This window comes from Lissotriton helveticus, chromosome 12, assembly GCF_964261635.1.
Source record: "Lissotriton helveticus chromosome 12, aLisHel1.1, whole genome shotgun sequence".
NCBI lineage: Eukaryota > Metazoa > Chordata > Amphibia > Caudata > Salamandridae > Lissotriton > Lissotriton helveticus.
The window spans coordinates 867152229-867167566 of record NC_136073.1 but is presented as its reverse complement, the minus strand read 5'-3'; the positions used below and the strand labels follow the sequence as shown (position 1 = coordinate 867167566).

At 45.3% G+C, this 15338-nt stretch overlaps 1 protein-coding gene across 2 annotated transcripts in view; it reads left to right on the top strand.

Annotated features, from left to right (window-relative positions):
- Positions 1–14972, top strand: part of MPV17L2 (MPV17 mitochondrial inner membrane protein like 2) — a 31117-nt gene extending 16145 nt beyond the window's left edge. For both annotated transcript variants that reach the window (XM_078670731.1, XM_078670732.1), the window contains exons 2-6: positions 3553–3812; positions 4350–4511; positions 4668–4744; positions 10892–11020; positions 13075–14972. In XM_078670731.1, coding sequence (XP_078526857.1) covers positions 3626–3812; positions 4350–4511; positions 4668–4744; positions 10892–11020; positions 13075–13188 — 669 coding nt within the window. In that variant the 5' untranslated portion in view covers positions 3553–3625 and the 3' untranslated portion in view covers positions 13189–14972. The remainder of the gene's footprint in view (positions 1–3552; positions 3813–4349; positions 4512–4667; positions 4745–10891; positions 11021–13074) is intronic.
- Positions 14973–15338: the final 366 nt, after the last annotated feature.

Here is a 15338-nt window from a genome sequence, read left to right as displayed (position 1 = left end):
GGTTACATCAGAGATCACAACCGAGGTGTGGCGAAGATCTGAAACCTTGCCATGTCTGATATGCGAAGCCGACTAGCACCGCAAGGTGGCACCTAAGCACACCCATAAACTACTAATGTAACAAACAAACCAACAAATAGTATGACTCGATGAAAAATGATCACCCTTAATCCGTGATGCGTGAATGGACACATGTCGCGTGTGAATGAAACTATGAGAGAATGTTTGTGTGTGACTGAAACGCTGACTCGACTGGTCATAGGACCAAGAATGCAAGGAGGGCGACACGATGGTGCCCCCCTTTTCCTTTTTCCCAACGCATGTCCCCCGTACCCGACCTAATGCTCGCCCGTCCTGAACCGCATGCTTACAAAATACTAACACAGACCTGCGATGTCTTGTATCGAGTAATGCGCTGAATAATCTATCTTAAATACACGGCCGCTCCCTATGTTGTACGTGTACTATCTAGCCTATTGTTGTCTGTCTCACTCTCTCTCTCTCTCTCTCTCTCTCTCTCTCTCTCTCTCTTCCCCCCCCCCCCTCTCCCTCTACGCTCTCACTCTTCCGGACGACTTGCACCTAAATTGGCGAACGGCCACCCCTAGCACGCCACCCAATTGGCTTCAAATACCGCCAGTATTTGCACAAAAACTTGTCTTTAATACAATCACCCTGAGACCGTGTCATTGCCTCTCCTTTCTGCTAAATTAACGAAACCGAGAGTTGGCGATAAGGGAAAGGACAGGTAAGACGACTGAGGTTCCCTAATCTGACCCGTAATAAGGGAACTACATGTCAGCGGCTCCTATGTTACAACAAGATGCCTCAGATAAACGCGACCTTCCCCGTCCCGAATCGTTGCAATACCCAAACAATAAAGGTGATCGAGACATCCTCATGTTCCAGGAACACCCCTGTCCCCGTATTAGCTGCTCCAGACGGGAGTTATGAAACCGTCCCTCATCCCCGGTTGTGAGAGATGGGTCTACTTACGCCCTTACCACAGTTTTCTATGTCCCTAGTTGTTTCCCATAAAACCCCTGTCTTTTCTAAGTTAGTAATCAGGCCATAAGAGGCTACATAGGAACCGGAATGATGTTTTACCAAGTTAAAGGATTAGACCAAAGCGAAGAAAATCATTGCAATGAACACTGTTGTAAGCGAAAATGTTTAGCTGAAAGGCAAGATGCATTGATAGAATGAAAAATGTTTAGCCTATGTTCGTCCCTCAACAAGATGCCTATTAGTATCATGTTGACAGCTCACAGCACCCTTTATAAATATAAAGCCCTAGAGAACGGTATAGCTTTGTCAGGCTCGTCTTACGAAGGTGGGTCTCTATCAGATGAACTGTCGTAACTGTAATAAATAATTGTGAAGGAAAGTCATAATAAATCCAACAGGCCCAGCATCGGTCATTTATATGTTAGTTGTGAACCCTAATATAACGGACGTCTTCATTTTGTGCCTGAATCTTGGAGAGAAATAGACTTATGTGTTTACCTTCCTCTACCAATTCTCTAAAGACTGTCTTTTCAAACTCATTTTAAGGGTACGACTGTCGGAGGAAAGAAGGACCGGATGTGGGAGCACGTGGCCTGACTACAGACTATGGAGCATCTGCGACATTGGCCAAGGCGAGACCGCGACAGAAAAGAGCTGCAGGACGAGGCACTATTTCCGACAAAACGAGAGGAAAGGGCTGACCTGATGCCCCTGCTCAAATGTGTGCCGAAAGGTCCCCGCTCTCTGAACTCAGTCATGAGCCCGCCTACCTGGAATTCTCCGCCCCCTGGTCTGTTCCTGATTTGGCCCTGCTCCATCCCCCTTTTTCTCCGACCTACCCTATGGACTACTTACACACTCTTCTTCCACCTGAACTCTTTGACTATCGACTCCAAAGGACACGGGGTGAAAAGGACCTTTTTGACCGGGAAAGCAAGAAAAAGGTCATGCCCTGCAACACGGAATCTAGAATAGAACTGGACCCATAAGCTCCACCGCCGGTGCTCCACAGTGCCAACGAAAGACGGAAACCAACATGCTGAGAACTCGCTAACTTCGAACATTCCTTAATTATCGTTTCTACTATGTCTCATTTCTCTCCCAGCCACCATTGTATTGATTATGCTCCAACCAAATATATAGGGAGCCCGTATATAATAACCTGTATGCAATGTACTCACTGCTCGCTACAGAATCATTTTTGTATTACATTACTATGACTTTCCTGCAAACAAGTTTATCAAAGTTTATCAATAGGCCCGCCTCCTAAAACTAGAGATCTTAAATGAAATGTTTACGACTCCTTCATCTGGGTTCCTACTGCTTTCCTTATGTCCACCATAATAGACCTGAATAGAAAATGAACCAGCAAGATGTCTTGAATATGTTAAAGGGAGGACTGTGGAAAATTAGTACTGTTTGGTAAACATTATCTGCGCCATCTTGCCTTTTCCCCTGATGCCACACTTTTGCCGTGCGCGCCCGCCATTTTAAATGCCTCGATCAGGACCATCCCTTTTGCATGCCACTGGCCCCCCAGCATAGCCCTTCGCCCTCACCAAGCCTGCACGCTGACCAACCCCCCCCTGCTCGCACCTGCCTTGAGTCATAAACCCCTCTTCAGCGCAGCTCTGCCTCAGAACCCCATCCTGTTCCCAGCAACACCTCCCTTCATTCCTTTCATGATCCCCGGCCCTTTGATGCAAACCCCCTTTTTTCCCCGTGTGCCCGTTTGTCTTCCTCGTTCCCAGGCCGACACCCAGCTCTGCCGATACTATTCCTTGCCCCTCCCCGTACAGTAGAAAGCTTCCCTCATCAAAGGACCCCCGAGTTGATCAAAGCCCCCACCCCATGAGATCCGATCGAACCCCACATTCCATGAATCGGCGGAATATCCAGCTGCGCGATAATCATCACCTGTTGTGACCGGGGTGGGGACTTCTACTGTAAATGTGTGTGGGAACGGGCCCGAAGGGGAGATCCCGGGAATGTCTTTCCGTACATCAAAGCATTGCCATGACTATGTAAACTGTAATAAAAGCCATAAAACCTGTATATAAGGGGCCAGGCCTCAGAGATGAAGTTAGAGCACCTCATGACGATACCTGCTGTCTGATTTGTCGTGTTCTCCTCCGGAGAGAATAAACCTTGTTTCCTGCCTTCCAGTCTCCAGCGCCTGCCTCTTCATTGATTAATAGTTCGTGGGTTAAAGAGGCGATACCGCCGGGCAAATATCGATTGTCCCCGACCCTAGATTTTACAGGTTGTCAGGGGCTATTGGTGGTGCACGCTGCAGTGGCTTCCTGACCAAGGCCCTGGCACTTCTTTTTGTTTACAAATCACCTGAAACGCGGAAGTATTTAACACTGGCAAAACTGTTATTTCCTAAAAAGTAGTCTAAGATTTGATTTGAAAATTTTTGTATTCAGGATAGTGCTAATTTAAAATTTTAATTTGTCATTTTTGAACACCTTGTAAGCCCTGTTAAGTAAGTTAATGTCTTGATTTTAAACTTTGTTCTTTCTCTTTTTTTCTTCATTGCAGGGTACAAGGTACATTGATTTCTCTTCCTGGTCAATGTGGTTTCGTCATTTGACGACATTAAATTCTGGGAGCAATGCTTCCCCAGGGTAAGATCTTCTTTGCACGTTTGTCAGTATTCTGGAAGCCTTTCTTTAAAGGAAGATTACTCATCGTAACCAACACAGTAAGCTGTGGGGCGTTCTTGGCCACTGGAGATATCATTCAGCAAACTCGTGAACTTCGGAAGAACTCTGAACAGAAGCGAAACTGGACACGAACAGGTAACAGGAATATTTCTCTTTTAGTTGGCCAAAGTTAATTTAAATCCGTAAAATGATTCACAATGAAGCCTGTGTTCTTGCTTTAACATTGTACATTTTAAGCTACCTCCATGCCATCTTAAGAACACCATGCTGAAAGTTGTAACTGTATTAGCCCAAACGAAAAAAAAAATCCAAATTTCATGTTTACTCAATATTTGTGTATTCACAAATAGGTATACTGGTGGATATCAAGCGAAAGCTTGTGTGTACCAAAAAACAACATAAAAAAGCATCTCTGACCCTCTATTTTGTAACAAATTATATTCAAGCCAGAATACATTTTTATTGACCGTTGCTCACATATGAGGTGAAGACCCTGAAGGATAGCATGTACGTAGACAAATTCACTTCTCTAACCTTATAGAAGGACATTTGGTTTATTATTGAAATTTCCATTCTGTATGTATTTAACATTTTAAGGGCTAAATGTGTGATTTCTTAGATGAACGGCTACATGCCGTAATGCATGGAATTTGTTTTTTTCCACCCCTGCAGGAAGTATGTTTGCAATCGGTTGCACTATGGGGCCGTTAATGCATTATTGGTACCTGTGGTTGGATCGATTCTTTCCAGGGAAGGGAATTAAACTAGTTGCAAAGAAGGTGCTGGTTGATCAGCTCATATGTTCACCCTTTTTGGGGGCGTGGTATTTCTTAGGTAAGATTTAATAACATTTCATTTATACACATATTAAGTCCCACATTCACAGTGACCTTCATGTGAATAGCATCCCTCCCTGCTGGATTACCCTCCTTAGTAAGAAGCCTAAATAATGAATAGAACTAATAATGTTATCAATTATTTTAACATTAGGAATTGGATCAATGGAGGGCCAAACTTTGCAAGAAAGCACCCAGGAATTCAAGGAAAAATTCTGGGAATTTTACAAGGTAAAGAAAAATATTCTATGTTTACTTGATTACTTTGTAAGAAGTTGTGGTGCTCAGAGCTAGTTTAGATCTATTTTGAAAATTATTTAGAGAAGCTCAAAATTGATTGAACATTGTACAGTGTTTTGTAATATATTTAGCATCCACTTCACCAGTTTGGGAGGGAAAATCCTATGATGTAGTCATTCAGGATTTATAAAACGTGACTAATCATCCGATTGGGTATCCAGGCGCTTGCAGTCCCCGGAGGCTTATTCGAACAGGCAGGTCTTTCGGGCCATTTGGAAGTCTGGAGGTGATGTGATGGTTCAGAGATGTGTGGGGAGGCTGGTCCAGGCCTTTTCTGCGATGTGAGAGAAGGAGCGTCAATAAATGCGGGGAGTATAGGAAAGTGAAAGGAAAGCAGAGCGTAGTCTTCTCGATGGTTGATGGAAGTTCAGGCCGTGGTTAATGTAGGCGGGCCCTTGGTTGTGTAGAGTCTTGTGGGATTGGGTCAGCAGCTTGAATTGGCATCTCTTCTATACGGGGAGCGAGTGGAGTGTCCTGAGGTGGGGTGTGATGTGGGTTTGTCGGGGAAGGCTGTGGATGAGTCTGACTGTGGTGTTCTGTATGGTCTGAAGTCTCCGTAGAAGGTGTGCGGCAATTCCTATGTAGAGGGCATTGCCCTAGTCCAGTCGGCTGGTGAGGAGGGCTTGGGTCCTGGTGTACCTTGTGGGTAAGGTTAGCCACTTGAAGATCTTGCATAGCATGAGCAGAGTGGGGAAGCAAGTGTAGGAGAAGGTGTTGATCTGTGAATTCATGGTCCGCTTGTTGTCAATGATGATTCTGAGGTTTTTGGCATGGTTGGAGGGACTGGGTGCTGGTCCTTGGTCTGATGGCCACCAGGAGTCGTTCTATGTGTTGCTGCTGTTGCCAAAGATCAATACTTCTGTTCAGCTACAGGCAGTTGTTCTTCTTCCAGTCTGCGATGTTTGTCATGCATCTGTGGAAGTTGGTTCCGGTGGTGGTGTTATTGGTGAGTGAGAGGATGGGTTGGGTATCATCTGCGTAGGAAATTATTTTGAGACCGTGTGATCTGACGATGTTGGGGTCATAAATGCATCGAAGTGCGTGGGGATGAGCCCTGTGGAACATTACAGGTCATTTTCTGGGTTCTTCCGGTGAGGAAGGAGGTGGTCCATCTGAGCCGATGTGATGGAATCTTTAGAGAGTGGTCAAGGAGGATCAGCAGTTTCTCCTCGGTCGAGGAGGGTTCGGATGTAGTCGGTGGCTGGGATTAGGGCAGGTTCTGTGCTGTGATTGCTACGGAAGCTGGATTGGGAGGCGTTGAGTTGCTTGTCCTGCTCCAGAGATGTGTCATGAGTTGATTGTTGATTATCTTTTCCAGTACCTTCACTGGAAATGGGGGCAGTGAGATTGGCCGGTAGTTCTTGTGTTCACTGGGGTAGGCAGAGGTTTTTTGAGTAGTGGTCTGACTTCAGCATGTTTCCAGGTGTCAGGAAATGTTGCGGTGGTAATAGAGGTGTTGAGTATGGTGGTGTGTTCATGGCCGATCCTTTGACTTCCGAGGTTGGAGATGTGGTGTGGGAGCTCCCGAGTGGATGGATTTCATGGTGCAGGTGGTGTCCTGGATGAAGAGGATGTTCCAGGTGGTCAGTGTGTGGTTTGTGTTGGTTACGGTGGTGGTTTATCTGTCAAGGAAGTCTGTAGGTGTGGGTTGTGGTTCAAAGTTTCTGTATATGGTCGCTGTCTTGTCGTGGAAGAAGGGAGCGAGGTTGTCGCACCGTTCTGTGTGGGTGTGATGTTGTTTTCACTGGCAACTTGGTTGGAGAATTCCTTAACAATGTTGAAAAGTTCGTTGGTTATGTTGACGCTCGTTTCGTTGCGTGCGGCAAGGACTGTCTTCTTTGTTGCCCTCAGCAGGCAGTGGTAGAGGAAAGTCTTGAAGGCTGCCCTGTCAGAGGTGTCCTTGCTGGTGCACCATCTCCTCCTCAGCTGTTTGCTGTCTCATTTCACTGCTCTGAGTTCTTGGGTGTAGCAGCTGACCTTTTTGTAGGTTTTTTCTAGATGTTGCTCTTGATGGGGACGATGTTCTCTGCACAATTGGTGATCCAGGCGTTGAAGTTTTTCACTCCCTGTTCGAGGTTGGTGGCAGTCACAGGGTTGAAGGTGTTGAGGGCATTCGCCCAGCTGGTCTCTGAAATTTTGTTCCACCTCCAGTGAGGGGCGTTGGTCATCTTGGGGGTGGCGGAGCGAGGCTGGAGATGCTGAAGTGGAGGATGGAGTGATAGGTCCATGTGAGTTCTGTGACACTGCTGTATTTGACGCGGTTTCTGGAGGTGAAAATTTGGTCCGGTATGAGTAGGGTTGTGGACAATCTGGGTCAATCCAGGACTGCCCATTCTGTCGTGGAGGTGTGTGGTGTTTTTGTTGTTAGGGTCGTCTGTGGAAATCTAGGTCACCGAGGAAGATGTAGTCTAAGGCTGGGGGCGCTATTAAGTTTGCGATGGTGTTGCTGGAATGTGGGCCTGGGGGTCAGTATGCAAGGGTGCCTCTGATGGTTGTCTCCTTGTGGAGTTTGAAGTTGAGATGTTCTGGAGGGCAGGGGTGTGGTATTGTCGGTGGTTGTGGTGATAGTACACTGTATGGTCTCTTTGTGGATGATGGCTATTCATCCTCCTTCCGTCTTGTTGGTGTGGTCATAGTGAGTGTTTTTATATCTGTCGGGGATCACTGTGGCAATGTCTGGGGCGGATGTGGGTTTGAGCCAGGTCTCAGTGAGGAAGACTATGTCGGTTGCGAGGGTGGTGATGAGGTCCCATAATTAAGTGGAATGCCTGCATAGTGAGCGTGTGTTGCGAGGGGCACATGCAAGTCAGTGTTTTTGTTCAGGTAGTGTCTGTGGTGGGTTCGGAGTAGGGCTGGTCAGTGGGCTGTTGTGTGTGAGTGGCAGTGGGTGCAGGTGAAAGGTCCTACTGTGAAGTATGGGTCGGCGCAATGGCAGTGTTTATTGCGGCTTTCGCGGTCAAGAGTGTAGAGCTCAGCGATGGTGTATCTTTGGGGAGGGGCTGGAGAGCCAGGGGTCGTGGCACTGGGCGTGGTCCAGGCATGGACGGGTGCAGATGGGCTTGCCTTTGGCGTGCCTAAGGCAAGCCAGGGGCGCACCCTGGGGTGGGCAGGGTTTCTGTTGCTGGGAAGAAAGGTATGTGGGAAAAACCTGGTTAGGAAGATCCCAGCGGGAAAACCCAGGCAGCTGCGGTGTCACTGGATTAGTCTGCAACAAGCAGGAACTGGAGGCCACAGGCAAGTGGCAAGCTAGGTGTCCAGGTGCCTACTGATGTGGGCACGCTGCTACCTGCATAGTAGATCCTGGTGTGGGCGTGGCTTCTATTGGTGTGAAAACCCAGACAACTGCAGTGTCACTGGATCAGTCTGGAACAAGCAGGCTAAGATGGCTGACTCAGCAGGTGGTGTAGGTGTTAATTCAAATAAAAAGTGCAAAAAATAAACATGGAGAATTACAGACAGAAATGCTTAAAAAATGAGTATCCTAAAAGCGGGAGCCCTTGTTATTGAGCAGAATTTCTAAAATGGGTTATTTTGCAGTACCTCAAGGCTCCTGCATGGCTTTGTCAATTTTCTTATTGGTGGTCATGCCTGGACCAGTCTCCGCTCCTCAAACATGCTTCCTAAATATGTTTTTGCTAGTATTGATTTATTAATGCCTTTTTTCCGATATTGTGCCTTATTGTTTTGAGTTATTGTGTTCTTAATCTAGTGCTAATGACCCACTTTTAATGGCTTTGCACCCTTGTCCATGAAGTAATGTGGTTCTCTGCATGCCCCCAATGTTTGTGTTTAAACCAAGTTTTGCATTGTCTTTTCTCTGTAACTGTGCCATGGCACTGGCCATCTGTATTGTGTCCTTTTCCGTGGCCTTTTGCCCCAGTGCCTGTGTCTCAGTCGGGGCCATCAGAAGTGGTGTTTTAGAGAGGGTCAGTATTTCGGAGGCCCCACATGATTTGAGATCTCCCTTCTGCAGCATTCATAGATTTTAAAGGAAAGCGCCCTTCCTTTTTAATGAAGAGACCGCTAACACTGCTAATACCAGTAGATGATGATGATGGTGGTGGTTCTACCATGTTTTCTTATTACTGTCAGGACATTTTTGTAAAACTTTGAAACTGGTTCTCGGCCTATGGTGGGCCCTGCTTCAGTTTGTTGACTCAGGCCCGACAAAAACCTCTGACTTGCCAATCTCGGTATTTGCTGTTACCTAGTTCCTGTTTGTCTCATTTACTTTAAGAACACGACCATCACTTTTGTTTTTCAGTTATGCTGCAGAAAAGGCTACGAAACTACCTTTCCAGAATAAAAGATTAGCTAGCTATTGCGCCAAGAATTTTCAATTCTATTAAGGACACGGAGGCGAGGATTATGCTTTCTCTTTCATTTATTGCTACACACAGCAGCCAATGAAATGTAGTATTGCATATCAAAAAACTACATTTCCCATGATGCAAACAACACATCACATCCTGTCATAGCCTATAAGAGCCAGTCAATACTGGATATCCTCCTCTTTCTTTGCTTCAAACAGTAACTCCATGAAATAACTTAAGTCCAACAATAACAACCTCCAACGTGGAAGAGCATCCAACTGGAATGAAACCTCTTCTCAACAGGAAGCATATTTAGTCCATCTTCTTCTCAGAACCTGGAAGAATGAGAAACAGAGCCTGTAAATTCTGCTTAAACAGACCATAAAACCCATGGGTGGGCAAAATTATTACAATACATGTAAACCGGGTGGGATAATCCTCGCTTCCGTGTCCTTAATAGAATTGTAAATTCTTGGCGCGATAGCTAGCGAATTTTTTATTGGAAGGATGCAACACAAGACTTTCTTGGGTGACAACGTCCTGCTCGCGAATGAGCCGGCGAGCAGCTCTAGGTAATTGATGTGGAGATCTAGTTCTTGAAGGGACCACCGTCCTCCTGTGGAAATATTTCTGCAGCGCGCCCCCCTGCTGGCTCGACTGTTCCAAGCTTCCACGTAGCCTAGCCACCACTGAAGGTCCTTGCGGACCTCCGATGACAGAGGAACCAGGTCCGTGTACGAGAGACCCTTCTGCAGATGTTGAATCTTTAATCTCTGAAGGGCCCAATAGTGAAGGGGACCCGGGAAGATCGCCTGAATTGATGACGCTAGGAGACCCACTATCCTGGCAATTTCTCTCAGTGAGACTGTCTGTTTGTACAACAGAGAGCTTAGTTCCTTCTGTATGTCTCGCAGTTTGGAACGGGGAAGGCTCAACTGAGCCGCGTGAGAATTTATGACAAAACCCAGAAAGTTTATTTTTTTGTGATGGACACAGTACGGATTTGGCTTCGTTGACCACAAACCCGAGATCTTGCAGCGTAACAATGGTCATGCGCAGGTGTTGTGCCACCATGATCAGTATATTGTCTAAATACACTACCATGCGAATCCCTTCCTCTCTGAGATAGGCCACCACTGGCTTCAACACCTTGGTGAAACACCATGGTGCCGAAGAAAGTCCGAAAGGAAGGACCAAATATTCGTACCACCTGTCTCTCCACTGGAATTGCAGAAATCTCTGATGTGGAGGGAAAATCAGAATTGATAGGTAGGCGTCCTTCAAATCCAGACGGACCATCCAGTCCCCCTGTTTCAGAAGGTCCGCCAAGAGATGGATACCCTCCATCTTGAAATGTTTGTAGACCATGTAGTGATTGAAATCTTTTACATTGAGTACCAACCTGTAACCTCCGCCTCTCTTCTGAGCCAGAAAATTTTAAAATGAGTGGACTTCATCTCCTGGTGTTCTTTTCGCCTAAAGTATGTTTCTAATTCAAATAGTACCTGCATTTTGGCTTTGTGAGTTGAGTGGGGCACAGAACATGCACATATGTATGGTTGTCTTGTTCTGGGACTGCATGATTGAGGACAGACTTAAAGGGTCTATGTTTTTGGGGTTTTGTAGCTCATTTAATTTGCTGTGGCCAAACCTCTCTGCACCATCACTGTAGAATGGAATGCGTATTTCTTCAGTAATCGCTGAGTGATCAGAATTAATTGTGTCTATTTTGCATAGTGAAATGGGTTTTTATTCTTCTCTCTAGGCGGACTGGTGTGTTTGGCCTCCTGCTCAGATGATTAATTTCTACTTCCTGGCTCCGAAGTATCGTGTCATCTACGTGAATGTGATTACTCTGGGATGGGACACGTACTTGTCTTACATAAAGCACAGGGTAAGTGAAGAATCTTCTCTGTGATGCAAGGTGCTCTTATTCCAGTTATTGTTGATGCAGGCCCTGCCAGAAACAGGTTGCCATTAACTCCTATCCTAGAACTCTTCCCTGCCATTGCTGGCACTCCACAGCCATGCAATGGATGAGCCGGAAGTGTTGAATGTTTTCAATACGATTGCATACTTGGATTTTAAATTGATTCATATGTTTATATTGGCCATTTATGTGACTTGAGCCAAAGCCCAAATTGTCTCTTAATGCTGAAGTATCCGGTGCTTTCATTGCTCAACTCGTTTATTTTCAAGCTTGAGCGGTAAGAGACTGATTGGACGCAGCAGAGATTGTGCAAAAGTCAGATCTTAGCAGCCCGCGCTCCACCGTGTGAACTGTCTTAACTGGCCTTCAGTCCTCTCTACTGCAAAATGCATGAAACTCTTTCCAAATAATGCTGTCATTGAAAAATAAGGCTGGCTAATTTTCAAATTTAAAATGCAATTTACTTAAAGTTGGTACAATATATTGTACATTTTTAACCCCTTCTACGCTCATGACGAGCTCAGCTCGTCATGGGCGTAACCTGCGCTACGCGGATGACGAGCTGACCTTGTCACGTAACGCGGGATTTTTAAAATCGCAGCGCGCAGCGGGAAAACCACTAGCACGCATGCGGTAAAGATACATTTCTCAGCAGGTGGCTATTGGATCGTGTTAAGTTCCATTTTTCTCAAAATCTGGAAATATTGGATAACATTCTTAGCATAATACATCTTGGTGATATCATGATGGTTAACCATTGCGTAGGAGACTAAAATAAGCACCTGCTGATTTCCATACCTTCTCTGCCGGGCACAGCCTTTATCCCATTTACGTAATTGGTCTTTGTTTATGGTAAGCGTTCACATTTGGTGGAGCAGTGCATGCATTGTCCCTGAACGAGCCGTGTAGATATAACCAGGAATATGCATGTTGTAAACTTCTAATGCACGGCTGATACTGAGCACAGTCGTCTGACATCTCTTGAGGGTTCACCCTGCAATTAATATGTAGTGGGTCTGCCTGTTACGCACCTGGGCTGTATTCTACAATGTCCTAGAAACAGAGGCGCAACTAGAGCCACATTTCGGGGGGGGGCTAAGAAAAAATTTCGGGGTTGCTGAAACTTTAAGCAGTAGGCAGAGTGGAGCTGCAGGGGCTCTTGGAAGGGGTCAAACAACATCAAAGCCTCATTAACATGCACATGGTCTTTTAAAGACCTGGGAAGTGCTCGGGTGCGGCTGTGTGTGTGCACGGGAGCCGTCTGAGCCCGGGCTGCCACACATGACGTGGGGGGGGGGGGGGGGGGTAGTGGCTGAAGCCCTTTGATTCCAATGGGTGTTGCACGCCTGCCTAGAAACCAGTTTACAACAGGCATGTGCACCCACTTTTTGTTACCGAAGGGGACGCAGATGCTTCTGAGGCCCTTCCGTAACATGAATCACGTAGGTGCTTAAATCCGCGCCGGTGCAATCACATGAAGGCCTGCCCTCACTTGCACAGAGAAGTGACTTCATACTAACAAGGGTTTTTTTTTCCCTTTGCACCCATGCCGTATGACAGCCACAAGTGCACAGTCAAAGAGGCTGGCAGAAGGAGCACTGACTGTGAGGCACATAGAGGTGGAGTACAGTCATTGCAGGATTATCTGTTGGGACCTGCAGGGTTATAGATGTTTCAGTGCCATCACAAGATGAGCAACGGTAGTGGTAGAGTTTTAATACACGAAAATGTCTTTATGGAGCTAATTTACATGCTCTGGGTGCACATCCAAACAGGAATGCCTCTTTTTGTCCTCCAATGAACAAAATTGCTTTTTTGCTCCTAACAATACATTTCAGATGAGAAGTTTGTCATGTGATGTTTTGAAGTTTCAGTAATAATAATCTAGCCTAAATAATAATAATTAAAAAAGACGAGCAAGCAAACTCTGTTCTCTTAGAGCAGGTCTTTTTGTAGCTAGGCGTAAAGCAAAATTTTGACTGGAAGTGATTTCTTTCTCTTTTCTCCTTTGGTTGCAGACCACGACTAAGCCAGAGGACTTGGGTACAGACATCCAAAATCAAATTGCTCCTGAAGAAAACACAGTCCCTTCCCCGCCCACCGTACCACAAGCACTTGATGAAAAACTGTGATCCATTAAAAGGGAACCAAATCATACGCCGCACTACATGAGAAAGAGACACTGCTGAAGAGACCGCGACCAATCAGACTTCTCATATACTGTCGCTTACAGAACTCTTTTGTGTTTTGAGAAGAAAGTACTGAAATAACAGCGCCCGGTAAATAAAAACACAAGGAGAAGTAAAGGTATGCTGAAAGCTAAATCCTGCCTTAGTTCCTAGGTCATCAGGGCCCCTGACTCTGATGCTTATAAGAAAGCCGAGAAGAGATTTCAAGCAGCCAGAATCCTTCATAAAGTATTAACAGCAATCTCAGAGCTCCATTGGATGAGGCTTTTTGGAACCTGCCTCTAGGACATTTGGACATTTGTCCAAAATCCAAAAACACATCAGAGGGTTGTAGAGATCCTGAAATGATTGTCAGCAGTGATCTACTCAGAAAGCCATGTGTCAACATTCTTATTGCCTTCTTTTTTAAATGTAATTTTATTTAAGCTCAGTAATGTTGGGTCATTGTGTATCACCTAAGAACCATTATTTGCACTCAAAATAGTGAGTTATGCCCTCAATAGGTGTGAAGGGTGTAGCTGGTACCACACTACAGGGCATATCACTGCAGAATGCTCAGTGTTTTTGTTGAAGTTCCTGAATTGTTCATTGGCTGAACTGTTTCAGTCCATTTGTCCTGGTGGGCTTTAGAAGGTGTTACAAAGAAACCGCTGAAACATGATGCACCACCTTATCCGATTCGTCTTCGGATTTACTTAACGTGTTCACTGTTGATATGTGAGTGACTTAGGCAAGGTTGATTCTCCCCCTTGTTTCACCAGGAATTTTGTATCTTAAAAGGGAGGCACTGGTGAAATTTAAGAAATTGAATTTCTTTTTATGCTGTAAGTGGAAGGCAGAAGAAACACTGGATGGAATGTAGCCTCTGTTCACTGGTACCGTCTTTCCTCTCACATTCCGACAAAATACAGTCCCACTGAGCTGCTTTTTTTTTCTTTAGATGAGCAACAACAAAATGGCCACCCTCATTTTACACAAGCAAATTATTGAGACCAAAGTGCTGTATGCTCCCATATTATTGCTTTGCAACTAGACCTTGAACCGTCCAGTTACATAAAATGAAAAATGCTTCTTAGATTCACTTGAACCGTGCCAGTAAGGCATAGAGTGAACAAGAGTTGCATTTCCATTGTTTCTTCTAGTTTGGCCTTGTACTGAGCCATCTCACCTGAGCGATACTGTCCACATGTTGTCCGCAAAGATGGAATAGCGGCTGCAAGCTACAGTACCTGCTATCTCAAAAGATTTCACCCACTGAATAGCCGTGTTGGCAAGGAGCACTTTACCAGCTATTGAACGAAGCATTTTTAATCGTCTTTTGATATTGATGAAATTAAATTATCCTAGCGCAGTTATGGGAACACTAACTAGTAATGGAGATGCGCCCAAGTATTGTGCACGGTTGAAACTAAAAGGGCAAAAATTACATATCCTTAAAAAAATTGCTGGACAGATCCAATTTGGACTGCAGCTCATTCTTCGTCTTAGCAGATTTTTCTCAATTTCTTGATGTAAATTTGAATCCAGCGTGCGGGGATTTATTAATGTGCCTTGCTGTAATGTGCACGCTGTTCTTCTCACTTGATGTAAAGTTCAGATGTTAAATTGATCATTTCTATCCTATGCTGATAGCAACATGTGTTACTGTGTTGTGTAAAATAAAATTGAAAGTCCCTGTGGGAGGTATGCAGCAGAGAAAAATATTTCTAATAAAAGTTCACACATCATCTATTGCTCATTTTTACTGTGCATGGGGTTGTCCATTTTGTTCCGTCTTATTTGAAACTGCTGTTTTGTAGCTTAACAAAAACAGACTGATTATTCTTGAGGTCTGAGTTGTATTGTTTGTCTGTGAAGTATGCAAATTCAACACCAACCTCTTGCACTTGACTGCAGCAGTGGCTTATGTTGGTCGACTTCAGGCCCCGAAGCTCCGGTCAACGCCTTTGGAATGTGCGCTACCTTGGTGGATTGCCTAAAGTTGTTTCTGTGGTCACTGCCAAGTAACCGCTTGGAGGAATGTGAAGTGGTGCATCTGCTAGAGCTGATTTGTGTGGGCTTTGGGGTGTTTGTGGAGCTAACTGAAAACAAGT